Source organism: Rhyacophila brunnea, unplaced genomic scaffold, assembly GCF_057557595.1.
Source record: "Rhyacophila brunnea isolate RB1 unplaced genomic scaffold, BYU_Rbru_1.0 scaffold_15, whole genome shotgun sequence".
Lineage (NCBI taxonomy): Eukaryota > Metazoa > Arthropoda > Insecta > Trichoptera > Rhyacophilidae > Rhyacophila > Rhyacophila brunnea.
Window position 1 is genome coordinate 18,861,120 of NW_028232806.1, and position 14,999 is coordinate 18,876,118.

Sequence of the window (14,999 nt, forward strand, 5' to 3'; positions counted from 1 at the left end):
CGGCGATGCGCGAACTGTCGGCGGAGAGTTCCGGTACAACGAACGGAATGGGTGGTTTTTTTTTACTCTAACAATGTTGCAGTGAACTATAATTAATGCAAATATAATATGAGGCTCGAGTCCCACTTGTTCTACCTTTCTTCATAGGTATTTTCTTATTGGTAGGTATGTTTTTTTTTTTAAGTTTTTCAAAATTATGTAGGTATTTTCAATAATAAGAATCTAGCATTTTTGTTTGTATTTGGTTATGCATTTAAAAATAAATATCAATTGTTTGCAATTATAACGCCGTCAGAATTAAATTTGATTAAAACCTGGTGCCATCAATAAATCGTGTTAGTAATATCATTACCTCGATTTAATTACAAAACTTTTTGCTTGCTTTACCAGTTTACCATGTCGAAGTGAGAAACACCTCCGATGACGCAATAGTTTTAGTTATAGGCGACCCGAAAGCTCAAAGGATAAGAGCACTCACTCGGACAGTGAAAGATATGAGGCTCGAGTCCAACTTGTGCCATCTTTTTTCTAACAGATCCCACCTGTTTCCTGAGGTTTTTCAAAATATGCATTTTCAAAATTTGTATTATTATATTGTATGCATTTACACACCCTTACTTATAATAGACTATCTTAAATGTAAGTTGACATGTAGACACGTCCAAGACATGAACACTGATATTACGATCTCATGTGAGTTTATTTTTCAACCAAAGGCATTATGTTAATTAATAGCATACTTCAGAGTAGGAGTATAAAATAGTTAATTTAATATTATGACAAATATAGAAGAGGATTTTCGTTATTGATGTTATTCGATAAAAAATTGGCGTTTCACTTCAATTAGTGTAATAGACTGTAGAACTTTAGAACTTTGGTCTCCTCTAGCCAGATCGGTGCGTTCACTATTTTCCGTCAGACTATCCTCCCAGCGCATTTCCGTTGGCGGCTGCCTAGCTGGTGTATTTGCGAGACTATCTTCGATACCAGTCTTTTTGATATAGGTACTTACTCGCTGTCTGATATTGCCTGCCCAGTTCAGCTTCAGCTGTTTTGTGTAGTTTACTCATCAGTCATCGGTCTTCCATATACCCACCTACCTTATGCTCCACACCTTATGCTGAATCACGGAATGTCCGTAAATCATCATTCTATGCACATGTCGCTTGCGATTTCGAATATGGACGAACAATGTGACTTTTTCTGCGTTCATTCATTAGTATTTTATTCATGTAAATTGAATGAAGATATCGCTTTGGCCAATAGCCAGGATTTTACATTGTTCAAATCTAGGTGCTTTATACTAAGCAACATCTACATTGATTTTAAGAAAGTTGCCAAACTGATCAAAAACATCGCCGCCATAAACCATCCGGATTTAGAATTCCCTCATAGTTTAAAACACGTCGATTAAATTAATAGTATGAAGTTAATTTGTCAATTTATTCATAATACACGAGTAGGTATGTATGTAACGCCCACGATGGCTGTGCGGCTAACGCGACGGCTTATAATGTGGTGGGTCCCAGGTTGGAATCCACATATTGTATTTCATGTGTGTTTGGAGTCAAGAGTATGATTGCAATTGGCTAACATTCATTTCTCGTAAAAACAAAAATCTGTTACAAATTACAAACCTCCACTCTGTGGAGGCCTATATTATCTTCTTAGGATCGGACAGGGAGGGATGGAAGATGGAATGTTTTTGGTTATGGAGAGGATTGCTTCAGGATGAACACTGATTATGGTAAATTGATTTATTATTGACACAAAAAATGGTATACAATATTGTGTTCGCACAACGCGTGTGTGGAGAAGGTGTTTCGGAGTATTTAGAACGCTTCTAAATATTATTTCTCTCCTTGTTCAAAAACGCGTATTGGTCTCGCGGCCGGAAAGTAGGAACACTTTCTTCATTAGGTGAACGAGCTTTGCATTGCGAATCGGTCAGAAGAGTGCCGTCTAAAAGAGGCGATATCAGTACTTACCTACTTATTTTTATTTTGATCTATCTATCGACTTATAATTTGATTTCATTAGTTCACATCAATAATTATTGTTTATTTTATATGAACATCATATGAAAGCAAATCGCGGAAAATGATCAGCAAATTCAACTGGATGCGGAATAGCAAACCATAATATTATTATCTGCAATAGCTCTATAATTATGTTTGATCTTCAATAGTCAGCTGGTTTATGTTGTGGTTCTCCCACGACACATGTCGCGCGAGCAATGCACCACCGTCTTATCTTGCGATCGGATACTCATAGTAACTATGTGTTGTGATCTCCCCGAAAATTCTCACGTTATTTCATTATTATTATGTTTTCGTTGTAGGTAAACTAATTGTAATTGTTCTCGGAATCTGGCAGTTATCGCGGCAAGTTGTCTAACGGTACACGCACGCCTCTAGGTTAGTGTCAAGTTGAGGATGGCGATGAACTTTGCGTGATTGAAATTGAATGGTTTGAAAAGAACCGGTAGGTACCTAAATATATTGTGAATACTCATTGTCATTATATTGTTATTTTACACTATTACTAATTGTATCGCTAGTTGCTCAAAGGTAAGACATCGCATTTCGTGGCGTGCGGCTGTCCAATTTGTCGCGAAATGCGCGAATGTAGGTAAGAATTTAGACAGTCATTATGACCTTTCGTATTATAATATTATTATATTTTTGGCTTATTAAATCTAAACTAAACGTATCTTTCTATCCTTATGTTGGTGTTGGGGCAACTATTGATTGTAGTGTTTTTTTGTGATTGTAAAAGCATAGAGTTTTTAGTAAAGTTTTTGAAATTGACTATTAAATTTTCAATCATGTGAACGAAAAATTTTGGCACAGTGATGACAGCCAGTTTGGCGATCTTGCTCCTGCTGCCGTAATCATTTTTGTAAAGGAGAAAATATTGTGGTCAGATTTGAATTAATACTGTTTCAGAGATTTGAATTTCATAATTATTCTTTAATCTACTAAGGCTACATCTAAGGCTACATATAAAAAAACAATTAACTACGATTATCATTTTTATTTCTTCAGTATTTCGATACAAACTTTTTATAACTTGTTTGACGTGACTTTTACAAAACCTGTCAACATTTGATAACTAAACATCGTAAAAAACATTTCGTTTAGATTCACATTTTCTTACGTGAGAAGTGTCTGGACAGCCTGTGATATTTTGCATTTCACTGAAGTCTCTACTCTTCACTTACGAATCGCCGAGATTAGTACGATTGCGTCTACCTCAAACCCGTGCAGTGACGTCCCGTGGGGGAAGGCAGATTGACCCGTGTAACTGACAAAGAGTCAAGTTAGTGTTGGTCTACCTCCGATATGTGACGGTACGAGAAAACAAAACTTATTTTAAATACGATTACCTTCTGTGTATAAAAAAACACATAATAATTAATAACAAACTTACACCCTGAAACTGAAATCATCCATCTGAATGTAAACTAATTTTAATTTAAAAATGAAGTTTCATTATTTGTTAACGGGTATATCCCAACAATATTTTAACATTGTGAAAAGCTTTTAATGTTTAAAAGTTCTGAATCATAGTTATTATTAATATGCAGATAGTAAATTGCAACGTTATTTTTACTATGATATTTAACTTTTAGTTTTGCAACAAAAGTTTATTGTTTAATTATTTAGCATTATTTAAAAAAAAATACTTATGCAAACTCGATGACCGCAAACCTGCTCAGTTATGCGATAGCAGATAGAGGCAAAATAACAAATTTGTGGATTTCTTAACCGTGTTTAACAACAGCAAAATTCATTCTCAATAATTGCGAAGAAGCTGCTCGTATCGTAGTGGAACACAATTTTTATTGTTTCGCAATTAAGAAACTATGTATTTTTAAAGTCAGACAATGAAAGCAATCTAGTCATATTGTGAATCGTTAATTAGCCTGCAATAGTTACACCGGCGTGTCGGCTTTTTAGTTTTTTGTTGTTTGAGATTGAATAACATGAATGAATTTATTATTATTAGGTATGTATGTGAATTCACCCAAAACGTAATAAGTAGGGTATTTTAAACAATAGGCACAGAATCCCTCATACAGACAATGGTAATAAAATCATGTATTTTCAATTAAACGTATCTCTCACTCTCAAATAATGTTTATATTATATTCGCTCATTATTGTGTACGACTTATTGATTAATTACAATTTATAATATAAGTTCTAAGTAATCAGAGAGTAAAGTATAATATGATGCATAATTAAGCATAATTAAATAGTATTGTCTTTGGATCAGAATTTAATATTTGATAGATGATAATATAGTGACAACTAGGGATTCCTATCCCGGGATCCCGAGCTATTTTCGATACCTATGAATCCCGGGATTGATAAACATAATCCCGGGATTTCGGGATTGATTTTTTTTATCAATTTGTATGGAAAATAAAATAAAAGCGAAAATATAACGGAAATAATACTTTTAATAAAAAATAACTACATTAGAAATAAACTGAGTTTGAATGAAGTTTGATTTATACCCATGTGTAGGTAGCCGATTCATTTTATGTTTTCACATAAATTATTAAAAATGAGAAAGATTGGAAAAAAACAATGCTTCGCACTTTTAACAAAGTAATTCCACCATGATATCATACGTTTTACGGCAATATCATATTTGGCTGACTAATTAGATTTATGAAGCGGAAAGGCCATAAGTACGCCATGATTATTTGCTTTACTATTTTAAATCTCGCTAATCCATTCATTATGTCTTTACTATCAGAAACAGCAATCTCATATTAAATTCACATTATTATTTATATTACAATATTATTTACTCCATTAAACTTGTGTATTTCCAAGATTGAACGTATACAATATTAACAATAAATTTCTTAAATAGAATGAATTATACTAGATTTATTTTTGGTCGATTTTATCAGTGTTATTTGTAAATATAAATTTTTTATATAAACAATGGAAAAAAATGCCAATCCCGGGACCAGTCCCGGGATCCCGGGATTGTCAAATTGTAATCCCGAAATCCCGGGATCAGAATTTTGGCTCGGGATTGGATTCCCTAGTGACAACATAGATCTCGAGAAAATAATAAAAGTGCCGATTCTTGTATATCCCCATATGTTGCTTTGCAAATATAAATATACAGTGCAAATACTAAATACCTACTGTAAACTTAAAATTTACTGTTCCGATTTCGCGTCTTTCTTTTCAATGTTTTTATCGGGGCTTGTGTTATTCCGAATGATCATTGACAACTTGCCTAATATGCGTGCATATGAATAAATCGGAATCTATGCCCAATGGGCAAAAGACTTAATGCCCTCGTGGAGTGAAACGATTCGCAACTTTGCGATGAATGTTATTATTATGCCGGGTCCACACTGGCAACATGTCGCGCGACAACCTCGTTACATTTTATGGTAATTATCATAATTGCTTAAGAAATTTTACGATAATTATTATACTTATCGTAAAATTTAACGAGGTTATCGCGCGACATGTTGCCAGTGTGGACCCGGCATTATGTACTTATCTTTATGTGCCGCTAGGCTTAAATAATGAAGGAAATGAAATATCTAGTCTCTCGTCTCTACGATGCCTATACCTATCACATTATTTATCTGATAGTTAATCTTTGACAATTAAATTTAGAATTACTCGTAAGCGCCGGAAAAATAATTTCTACAACGCAAACATATAAGCGTAGTACCTACTTAGTACCTGTTTCTGACAAGATTAATAATGACGCTTATTTACTCTTTGTTTTCATAAACAACTGGTTTTTTTTACACTCGAATATATTTATTATATTATATACCTACCATTGTTATTCGCGCGCGAAATAGTCTGAACCGGAAACACTTTGAAAAATACGGCAAGATGGCGTAACAAAAAGCGCGCCAAGATGCCGTTGCCGTTCTTTGGACGCAAAACAAAAGCGGTAAGTCCTCCCAGTCGGCTTCTCGTTAGCGTACGATTCTTCTCTTGCTTTATGACGAAACGGCGAACAAGAAAGGAAATCCTAATTAGCAGCCTCTGGCCGGCGGAAACTTTTTACCTATGCAGGTAACGCTATTATCTTATTCGCGGAGAACAGCGGTACCACTTACCACCGCCGCTAATAATTTTTGCGCCAACAAACTGATTAAGTTAGCTGCTAGCTAGCAGATAGTTCCACAAAGGAATATTGTCAGTGTTTTTCGTCCAGGGGTACCCAACCACATTTTCATCAAGAGCACATTTACAGATGCAATGGAATGGCGGGCACTTTTTTTCCAACGAACTTACATAGAATACTTCATATTATATAGTTCACAAATAAGAAATAAGTATAAATTCTGGCATAGACCAATAATTCTTAAAATGTTAGTGTACACAATATATTTTTCGTATTTGCATAAACAGTATGTAATATTATGGAATATATAGCGTCAAATATTCGTATTATTTATTATTTTACACCTGGCGCGGAAATAAAATGATTTCGTCTATGTAGCAAAGCACACTGCAAGAAGCCTTGCCATGCGCATACAGCGCAGGGGGCATACACGCAATCAACGCAATATCTTCGTCAGCGGTTGCGAATGTTTTGTACCGGTCAGTGGTTACGCTAAGAGGGCAGTTGTATTAGTTTTTGCTTTGTCATTTTTTAACATTAAACGTTTTATATTGATTGTATCACTTTACCCACGTCCTTAAGCGCTCTACGAAATAATTATTATCGTCAATTTCGTTACGCGCAGTGACGTCACCGTTTAGTAGCGACTTTGGACGGAGCGCAGAATAAGTGGGTCGGCGTTAATTGGCGCACTACAAGTGCAATAGAGTTGCGCTTGGTGCAGTCTGCTTAGCGGACGGCACTTGCTCACTCCGCTCTTAATTGGGGCATAATATTATTGTGTCATGCGAGTGCATGCTCGTTCAATCACCATACCGGTGTGGAAGTTTGTAGCTACAAATTGGACTTAATATTCTTAAGTGATCTTTCGTAAAGGATGTTAGAAAGCACATTACTCGTCGATACTACGTAATAGTCGTATACAACGTATGGCGTATGCCAACGTTTTTCAACCGGGTCCACTTGATCCCTTTGGACTTTGGAGCCGCAGAATAAAATTAACAGGACCACAGACGAAACATAATCGTTTAGAATTAAATTCAAAAAGTAAACTAGCTAAGTATACCTATCAGTAGATATTATATTTCAATATTTTTTTTTGCATTAACTGCGTAATCCATCATCAACATTAATTTAGTTGCAAAAAAATGATAAGAATAGGTACATAATTTGCACGACACTAAATATTATAATAATATTATCATAAATTATTAATTATTAAAACAATATTACGTAATATTATAAGAAAATCCGCAGTTAGACTTATTCCACCTAAAATCGCCTTTTCCGTCGTCGGTGAGGAAAACAAGAATAACTTTGAGCAAATTACAGTCAAGTGGCTATTTCGTTATCAAATGGTAATAATATGCATTTATCACGTTATTGCACTTTGGGACAGTATTTTGCTATTTATGAATGACAAACAATTTGGAAAAAAGAGTTATCTGGTACTAACTGGGCGTCTTAGGTGTGCGAAGTCGGCGGAGCGTTCAGCGGCGCGCGCAACTCAAACTTATAACCGGGTGTGAAAATGTTCATAGACAAAGTCTTTTTTTGGTTATACGGCTATACGTTTGAGTTGCGCGCGCCGCTCAACGCGCCTACCTAAGACGAGCCGTTAGTGTAATATCTGTTATTTGTCAAATACATATATTAAAAAAAAACTTGATTTAAGACAATAAACAAAATTTTATCTAGCCTACATACATATACTATTCACACTTTTCTCGGAAAGCTTATCTAATCGTAAGTATGTACATAGTTTATAAGAAATATTTTCAAATAAATATTATTAAAATTCTATTTTGGAATAAGTAAATTAATTGTAAAAACGATGATTTATTTTAAAAATGACGGTATGGTCACGATATTGAAGCTTGATTTTGATGTAGGTACCTAAATGAAAGGAATTTCAAGTTATACTTTCACATTAAAATTTTTCGAAATCGATGTTTTTTTTTATATATAAATAAATTGAAAAGATTTTTTAGCTAATTCATAGTACCTATTATTTTTTTTTATGTATAAACTAAGTGACCTACTTATAAACCATAAAACTTATAGTAAATTTTTATTAATTAAATTATAGTAAATTTATAGTAAATTCAGTATGTAATAGTCCCAATATTGAAGCTGGAAAACCAAACCAAACCAAAAAGCCGGAAGTATAAGCGGCTGAAAAATCTTAAATTTGAAATTTTCCTGAAACACTTCTTTTTGGACACGAATTACAGAAATTATACATGTTATCCGGTATTTTAAATATTTTACTACTATTAAAAGTCGACGTTTATCCTCATGCAAAATAAAACAGGAACGAAGGGTAATCGGCCTAAGGGACTTATAAGATTTTGTTGTCAAGAATGGAAAAAGGACGAATTTATTCCAAAACATAATATTTGTTTGGGGCTATTTCGGATCGTTTATGTAGTCTTGAATTTTCCGTATCCTCTTGGGGGAACGGAGCTATTTCATTATTATTATACCCCCAAGGCATATCGATATTCATTTCACTATTTCAAAAGTATAGGATATCCATTCTATCTAAAATACAATGGAAAGTTTTTATATATGTTACGCCGAATGTGCGAAATTGACTATTACATGAAATGGGCAAAATTTTGCCTAAATAATGAAAAATGCAAGCCCGTTGCCTTATTCATGAATTAGACAAAATATCTGGCGAGTGCGTGAATTCGTCAGTAATTTTTCTGCCTAGTTCATGCATTGGACAAATTAGATAGTAGCGCTACGGTGGTATTTTTTGCAACTAAACTAAATGTGTCAAATGCTCATGCATTGGTCAAAATGTACGTATATTATCTATGGTCAAAATAGATGGTCGCGCTCCGGTGGTGTTTTTTGCAACTAATCAAACTAACCAAATGTGTCAAATGTCATTGATTATAATATAAAAATATACCAATCAATAACTACAATGACGTTCGTATCCATTTACTATGCGCAAATAAAATCTAGAACTATAAGATGATAACGGAAGAATTTTATTGAAAGGTATTTTCGCGATTTGATTCGTGCTTGGGTATCAGTCGTGCAATGGTCGATTGTATGTTTGTGATAGTTTGTTGACACTTGTTAGCTAACCTCACAATGGACATTCAGTTGAATAATTTAATTCAGAATTACAAAACCTAACCTAACCTAATAATAATAATATTATATTATGTCCAATTATAACTAATAAAACCATCCGTATTAAATTTATTTTTTCTTCTGTTATGTTGACAGTTTAAGAATTCCATACCCTGGCGAATTCACGTACTCGGCAGAAAATTTACCTAATTCATGAATAAGGCAACAGACTTGACTATTACATGAATTAGCCAAAATTTTGCCCATTTCATGTAATAGTCAATTTCGCACATTCGGCGTAACATATATACACATTTACAGGTTTTTGGGTAGCTTTTATTCTTGTACATAATATGTACCTGTTGATAGTACCTACATAAATTTGGATAGCATTAACATATTATTATGTTTTGTATTTTCTTATAATTGTGCCGGGACCTTACCTTCAATCCGGGACAGTCCCGATAAAACCGTAACGTATGGTAAGCATGCTTATAATATTATGTCTGGGCGCAATAAATTTTGCGAAATTAGCTGATAATCTAAAAGTAACGCCGATCAATATTTCCCGTTTAATATTTACATCGGTTTGATGGAAATCGATAGTTATAATGGATTGGGTGTATCTCTGAACTGTCTTGTATGCAACTTGAAATGCATAACGTGGTCAAATTATATTTGCATAAGAATGTGTTTTACTGAACGTAACGTCAAGTGTAGGGAATCCAATCCCGGGATCCCGAATCCCGGGATCCCGGGATCCCGAGCTATTTTCGATACCTATGAATCCCGGGATTGATAAACATAATCCCGGGATTTCGGGATTGATTTTTTTATCAATTTTTATGGAAAATATAACAGAAAAAATACTTTTAATACAAAATAACTACATTAGAAATAAACTGAGTTTGAATGAAGTTTGATGTGTAGGTTGCCGATTCATTTTATTTTTTCACATAGATTATTAAAAATGAGAAAGATTGGTAAAAAAACAATGCTTCGCACTTTTAACAAAGTAATTCCACAATGATATCATACGTTTTACGGCAGTTTCATATTTGGCTGACTAATTAGATTTATGAAGCGGAAAGGTCATAAGTACGCCATGATTATTTGCTTTACTATTTTAAATCTCGCTGATCTATTCATTATGTCTTTACTATCAGAAATAGCAATCTCATATTAAATTCACATTATTATTAATATTACAATATTATTTACTCCATTAAACTTGTGTATTTCCAAGATTTAACGTATAGAATATTAACAATAAATGTCTTAAATAGTATAAATTATACTAGATTTATTTTTGACCGATTTTATCAATGTTATTTGTAAATATAAAAATTTTATATTAACAATGGAAAAAAATCCCAATCCCGGGACCAGTCCCGGGATCCCGGGATTGTCAAATTGTAATCCCGAAATCCCGGGATCAGAATTTTGGCTCGGGATTGGATTCCCTAGTCAAGTGTATCAATAATGCGTAACGTTAATGCTTAAAATTACTATACTGTCATAGACATAATGCATCACTGGGGGATGTAAAGTAATGTACCTAATATTTTGGTGGGGTTTTTTGTTTTTGGTGGTAACACTATAAAGTTTCATATAATTCTAATAGGTTCCGTAAACCACGGCGAGTGTGCGCTTTTCTGATCGGCGCCCGCCCAAGCAAAATGTTTGATCCTTACAACGTGTTCTATCTAATTTAACACGTATAGTTTATCTAAATATTATTTTAGGGCCAAGGAATCATAACGCTTGTCACTTACCCCCATGTCTGTGTTCCCTATTATTAAGTTACATAATAAACCGTCGGCGAGGTACAGTAGATAGTAGATACACTAACCCTTCGAATTACTGAAATCACATCACTGTGGCTGGCTGCTGCTAGAGAAGGAATATTTCAATACCTGCTTACAAAGGATATAATAACATAACACATATTATATACCATCCTTGCATCGCACCTGTGCTTTTTCATTTCAACTTGCAATATGTACATTATGATCCCTTTGAATTATACGTTTAATGCAAATGCAATCATGTAATATAAAACGCCAGTTCTTTTTTGCTTATAAAAATGAAACCCAACACATAAGGCAAGCTAAACATCGCGTCGATGTAGCCTGACTTGCGAGAACTCGGACCGGAAATATATTCAAATCTGTCGAAATATGCGATTCAGTTATTATACGAAATTGATTTATTCTTTCCTTTCAGAGATTGTTTGCACGGGCTTCCGCATTGTTTCATAAAATATAGCCCTTGTTCATTTTTTGTACGCATACGTATTTGATAGGATGCGTAAAAGTTGACCTTTCCTCTGGCCGCCGATATTACTCCCCCACATATTCAAAAGAAAATAATCCCGACGTCAACAAATCATTTTTTTGTTATTATTACCAAATTACTAAAACCTGGTGCTACAGACCATTCATGCACGTGGCCTACTGCACAACCATCCTTCAGATTTCTACCCCTAACTCTCCAGTCGCCCACACTCAGATTCTGGGTCCCTCTTGACGTTGTCCGCCCATCTTCTTCGGAGGCGTCTCTTGGGCTAAGGGCCATTTGGTTCCTTCATAAATCTTATTACCTCCTGTTAAATAAAATCAATGGCCTTTCGTTAAGTCATGTATGTAATTTCGAGTCAGGTTTACATACAGTGATTGAACAAATTCCATTTGGCCACAATAATATATTGAAATAACGAATAGTATTGTATGGTTAGTTATACATAATTTCTTTCCTTAGTTTATAGGAGGAAATAATAGTTTTGAAAAAATCTCACACTTGTCCGAATAATAATTCATTATGTATCGGAATATTTGTTTTTAAAACGATTTTAGTTTCATTGGAAAATGTCAGTATTGTTATAAGATAATATCTATTAGATGTAATAAATGAATCAATAAGTAAGTTAATAACTGATCAAATTCCCTCAGTATGTTATTGGACTATAGGTATTTATTGTTAAATATTATTGGAAGGAATGTGTTGAATCAATAAATAAGAGATATCTTTAGAATACGTACTAAATAGACTAAGTTACGATTTATTGTGTAAATTTAAGAACCAGCTAAATTCCTAAAATAATATATAATCGATGTATTGTTACATCATTGCAGAAGAAATGTTTTTAAAATAAAATAAATATTGTACAGAGTGTAGTATCGACTATGAATAATTGTAACATTCACACCATAGAACGTATATTTTATATGATGTTTAATTTGAACACCTGCTTGTAGGAAATCTAGATATTCTCAAGATGACAGGAACATCCCACATAACAATTTATTATTGGTCCCTGTTCAGTGTTCTATATAATATTGCAAATGTAATCAATGTAAGGATGGCTTTTGTGTCAGAATCCATAGCGCCAAGTTATGTTAAAACCTGATTTGCAATATTGTCAATTAATTGAAACCAATTTAGTATTTAAGATAAACTCATTAATTACTAATTTTGGATAATTATTATATCAGCCTGGTTAAACCGTGCTATAACAGACAGTATTTGCTATAATATAAGTCACACGAAATTTCATATTGATCATTGGTTTATTTTCTTTTCAGAATGGCACACCTATATGGGAGGATTTCATAGCGAAGGCTTCAAAGCTGTATACCGTCTTGAAGTGAGTATCCACGTTTTTCTATCAATGATTTTGCATGATTTTTTGAACTTGAAATTTGTTCTTCAAATTTAAACATAAATACTGCCTAGATTGATTCTGTCATAGAAATATGAAAAACAATAATATACTATACACATATGGGATTAGTCAGCTTTGTAATATTTAGAAGATACATACCTATCTATATACAACATTATGAAAACATTCAATGAACACAGTGGCGCACCCGGGGGGGGGGCAAGGGGCCCGGGCCCTAGAAAAATTTCTTAGATTTTAATTTCTCACACAAAAATTTCGAAACACTAATGTCAGGTTTTTTTAGAAACCCAATCTCTAATGGAACTGTCAAAAAATTCTCGGTGTCCGAATCCCGGAGTGGTGTAGGTCATGGCTGGGGAGAGCTGACAGGGCTCTAGTTTGGGGGCCCGGGCTGTGGGGGACCCGGCATGTCGGGTTGACCAGATAAGTGAGATAAACACACATCATAAATTAGCTTTAATAGTAAAAAAAGTCGCCTGCGCCGCTATTATACTGCATGGCCATGAACATTTTCAATTACTTATATTTGTGCAATATATTTTTTGATTATTATGTGTCAATACTCGACAGCTCCATTATTAAAGTAGATGTATTAAAAATCGCCAATAATTCACTGTATAAGTACCCTTAATTTGAACTAAAACACAATTTGAAAAACGTTAATGTAGTGTTTCACACTGCCTTTAATCTTAGCGGTAGGTAGGGGGCCCCAATAGACAATAGGCCTGCAATAGACAAAAGACCGATAAACGAGAAATTACGCTGTGAAGAAGAAAAAGAGCCTATAGGACTAATTTACTTTCTCCTCCTTGCCCCCCCCCCCCAATATTAAATCCTGGGTGCGCCACTGAATGAACAAATTATTATTCAACATCATTATAAAAATAATGAATGTATCAAGTGATCCGACGATTGTACTGTTTTCATTTCTTATCAAACATGCATACTATTGTTAAATTTGACTATATCAAGTAATAACAGAATAAGTTAAATGACGGCATAATTTCGTGATTATACCACGACTTCTGTTATATAGATAGGTACAGCATTTATTTGATATTCCTACCCCAAGGACGACTATAATATAGTCGTCCTTGGGGTAGGAAAAGGCAGTGGCTCTGAATAATTGCAAATTACGATTGTAGTGCTAGTTATTGAGTATCTTCGAAGCAATGCGGTAAACCTGTTCGCAATTAATAAAGATTTTCGATTACATATTTTGTTCAAAATATTATCATTTAATTCAATATGCTGGAATCATTATTTTCTATAAAAATAATTTACCATATTGCATTCGAAGTTTACAGTTTCGTGTCACGGCCTGACCAACATTATGCCTACCCGAATTTTTGTTTCTTTTGTAAACCTTCTTCAAGCAATATGAAAGTTTTGATTGGAATCTTTAAAATTCTTAATGTTGTCATGGACCATGGTATTCTTGAATAATATATTTATCGGATTTTTATAGTAGCCACTTTAATTGAATTAATATCGACTTCATTATAACATTTATAAAATTCAACACTCAACAGTAAATACATTCTTAGTTTATTTTGTATTCTTTGTTCCTCGGAATGCAATAATTGATACTGCCAATAGTCTATTTAGAATATTTTAATTACAATTATATATTATAGGAAAATATTTCTGGCTTGGCGCCGGTGATTTAATTAAAACGGTGGTTAATTTCGATAAAATAGTTTATATATTAATTAATAGTTATTATGGTCACTTTAAATAAAGTGCTTTCGTCGCTGTATGTAGGCGTTTATCTCTTAAAATCTACCCACTGTAATAAATATAGTATAATCATTAATTCCATTACATAGGTAATTGTTGTGTCCGTAAAATTGTAGATATGTATGCAGTTGGCCATATCAAAATTCATCGCGAGAGGTTGTATCGGAAACCGATGGTCGTATAGCATTGAGATAATATGAATGTCTAAATAAAATACTTACCAATACAATATAATAAATCACTGAAATACAAGAAGAAAATAGGTCGGTTAGTTAATTAGAAATACAATCAAATCGTATAGGTACGAGTATATATATATATAATTCTGAATGATACAAAAAAGTAAGTAAGTAAGT

At 33.6% G+C, this 14,999-nt stretch overlaps 1 protein-coding gene across 3 annotated transcripts in view; it reads left to right on the top strand.

Annotated features, from left to right (window-relative positions):
• Nucleotides 1-14,999, top strand: part of mim (missing-in-metastasis) — a 352,784-nt gene that overhangs the window by 188,206 nt on the left and 149,579 nt on the right. For all 3 annotated transcript variants that reach the window (XM_085943176.1, XM_085943177.1, XM_085943178.1), the window contains exon 2: nucleotides 12,803-12,864. In XM_085943176.1, the coding sequence (XP_085799302.1) occupies nucleotides 12,803-12,864 (62 nt within the window). The remainder of the gene's footprint in view (nucleotides 1-12,802; nucleotides 12,865-14,999) is intronic.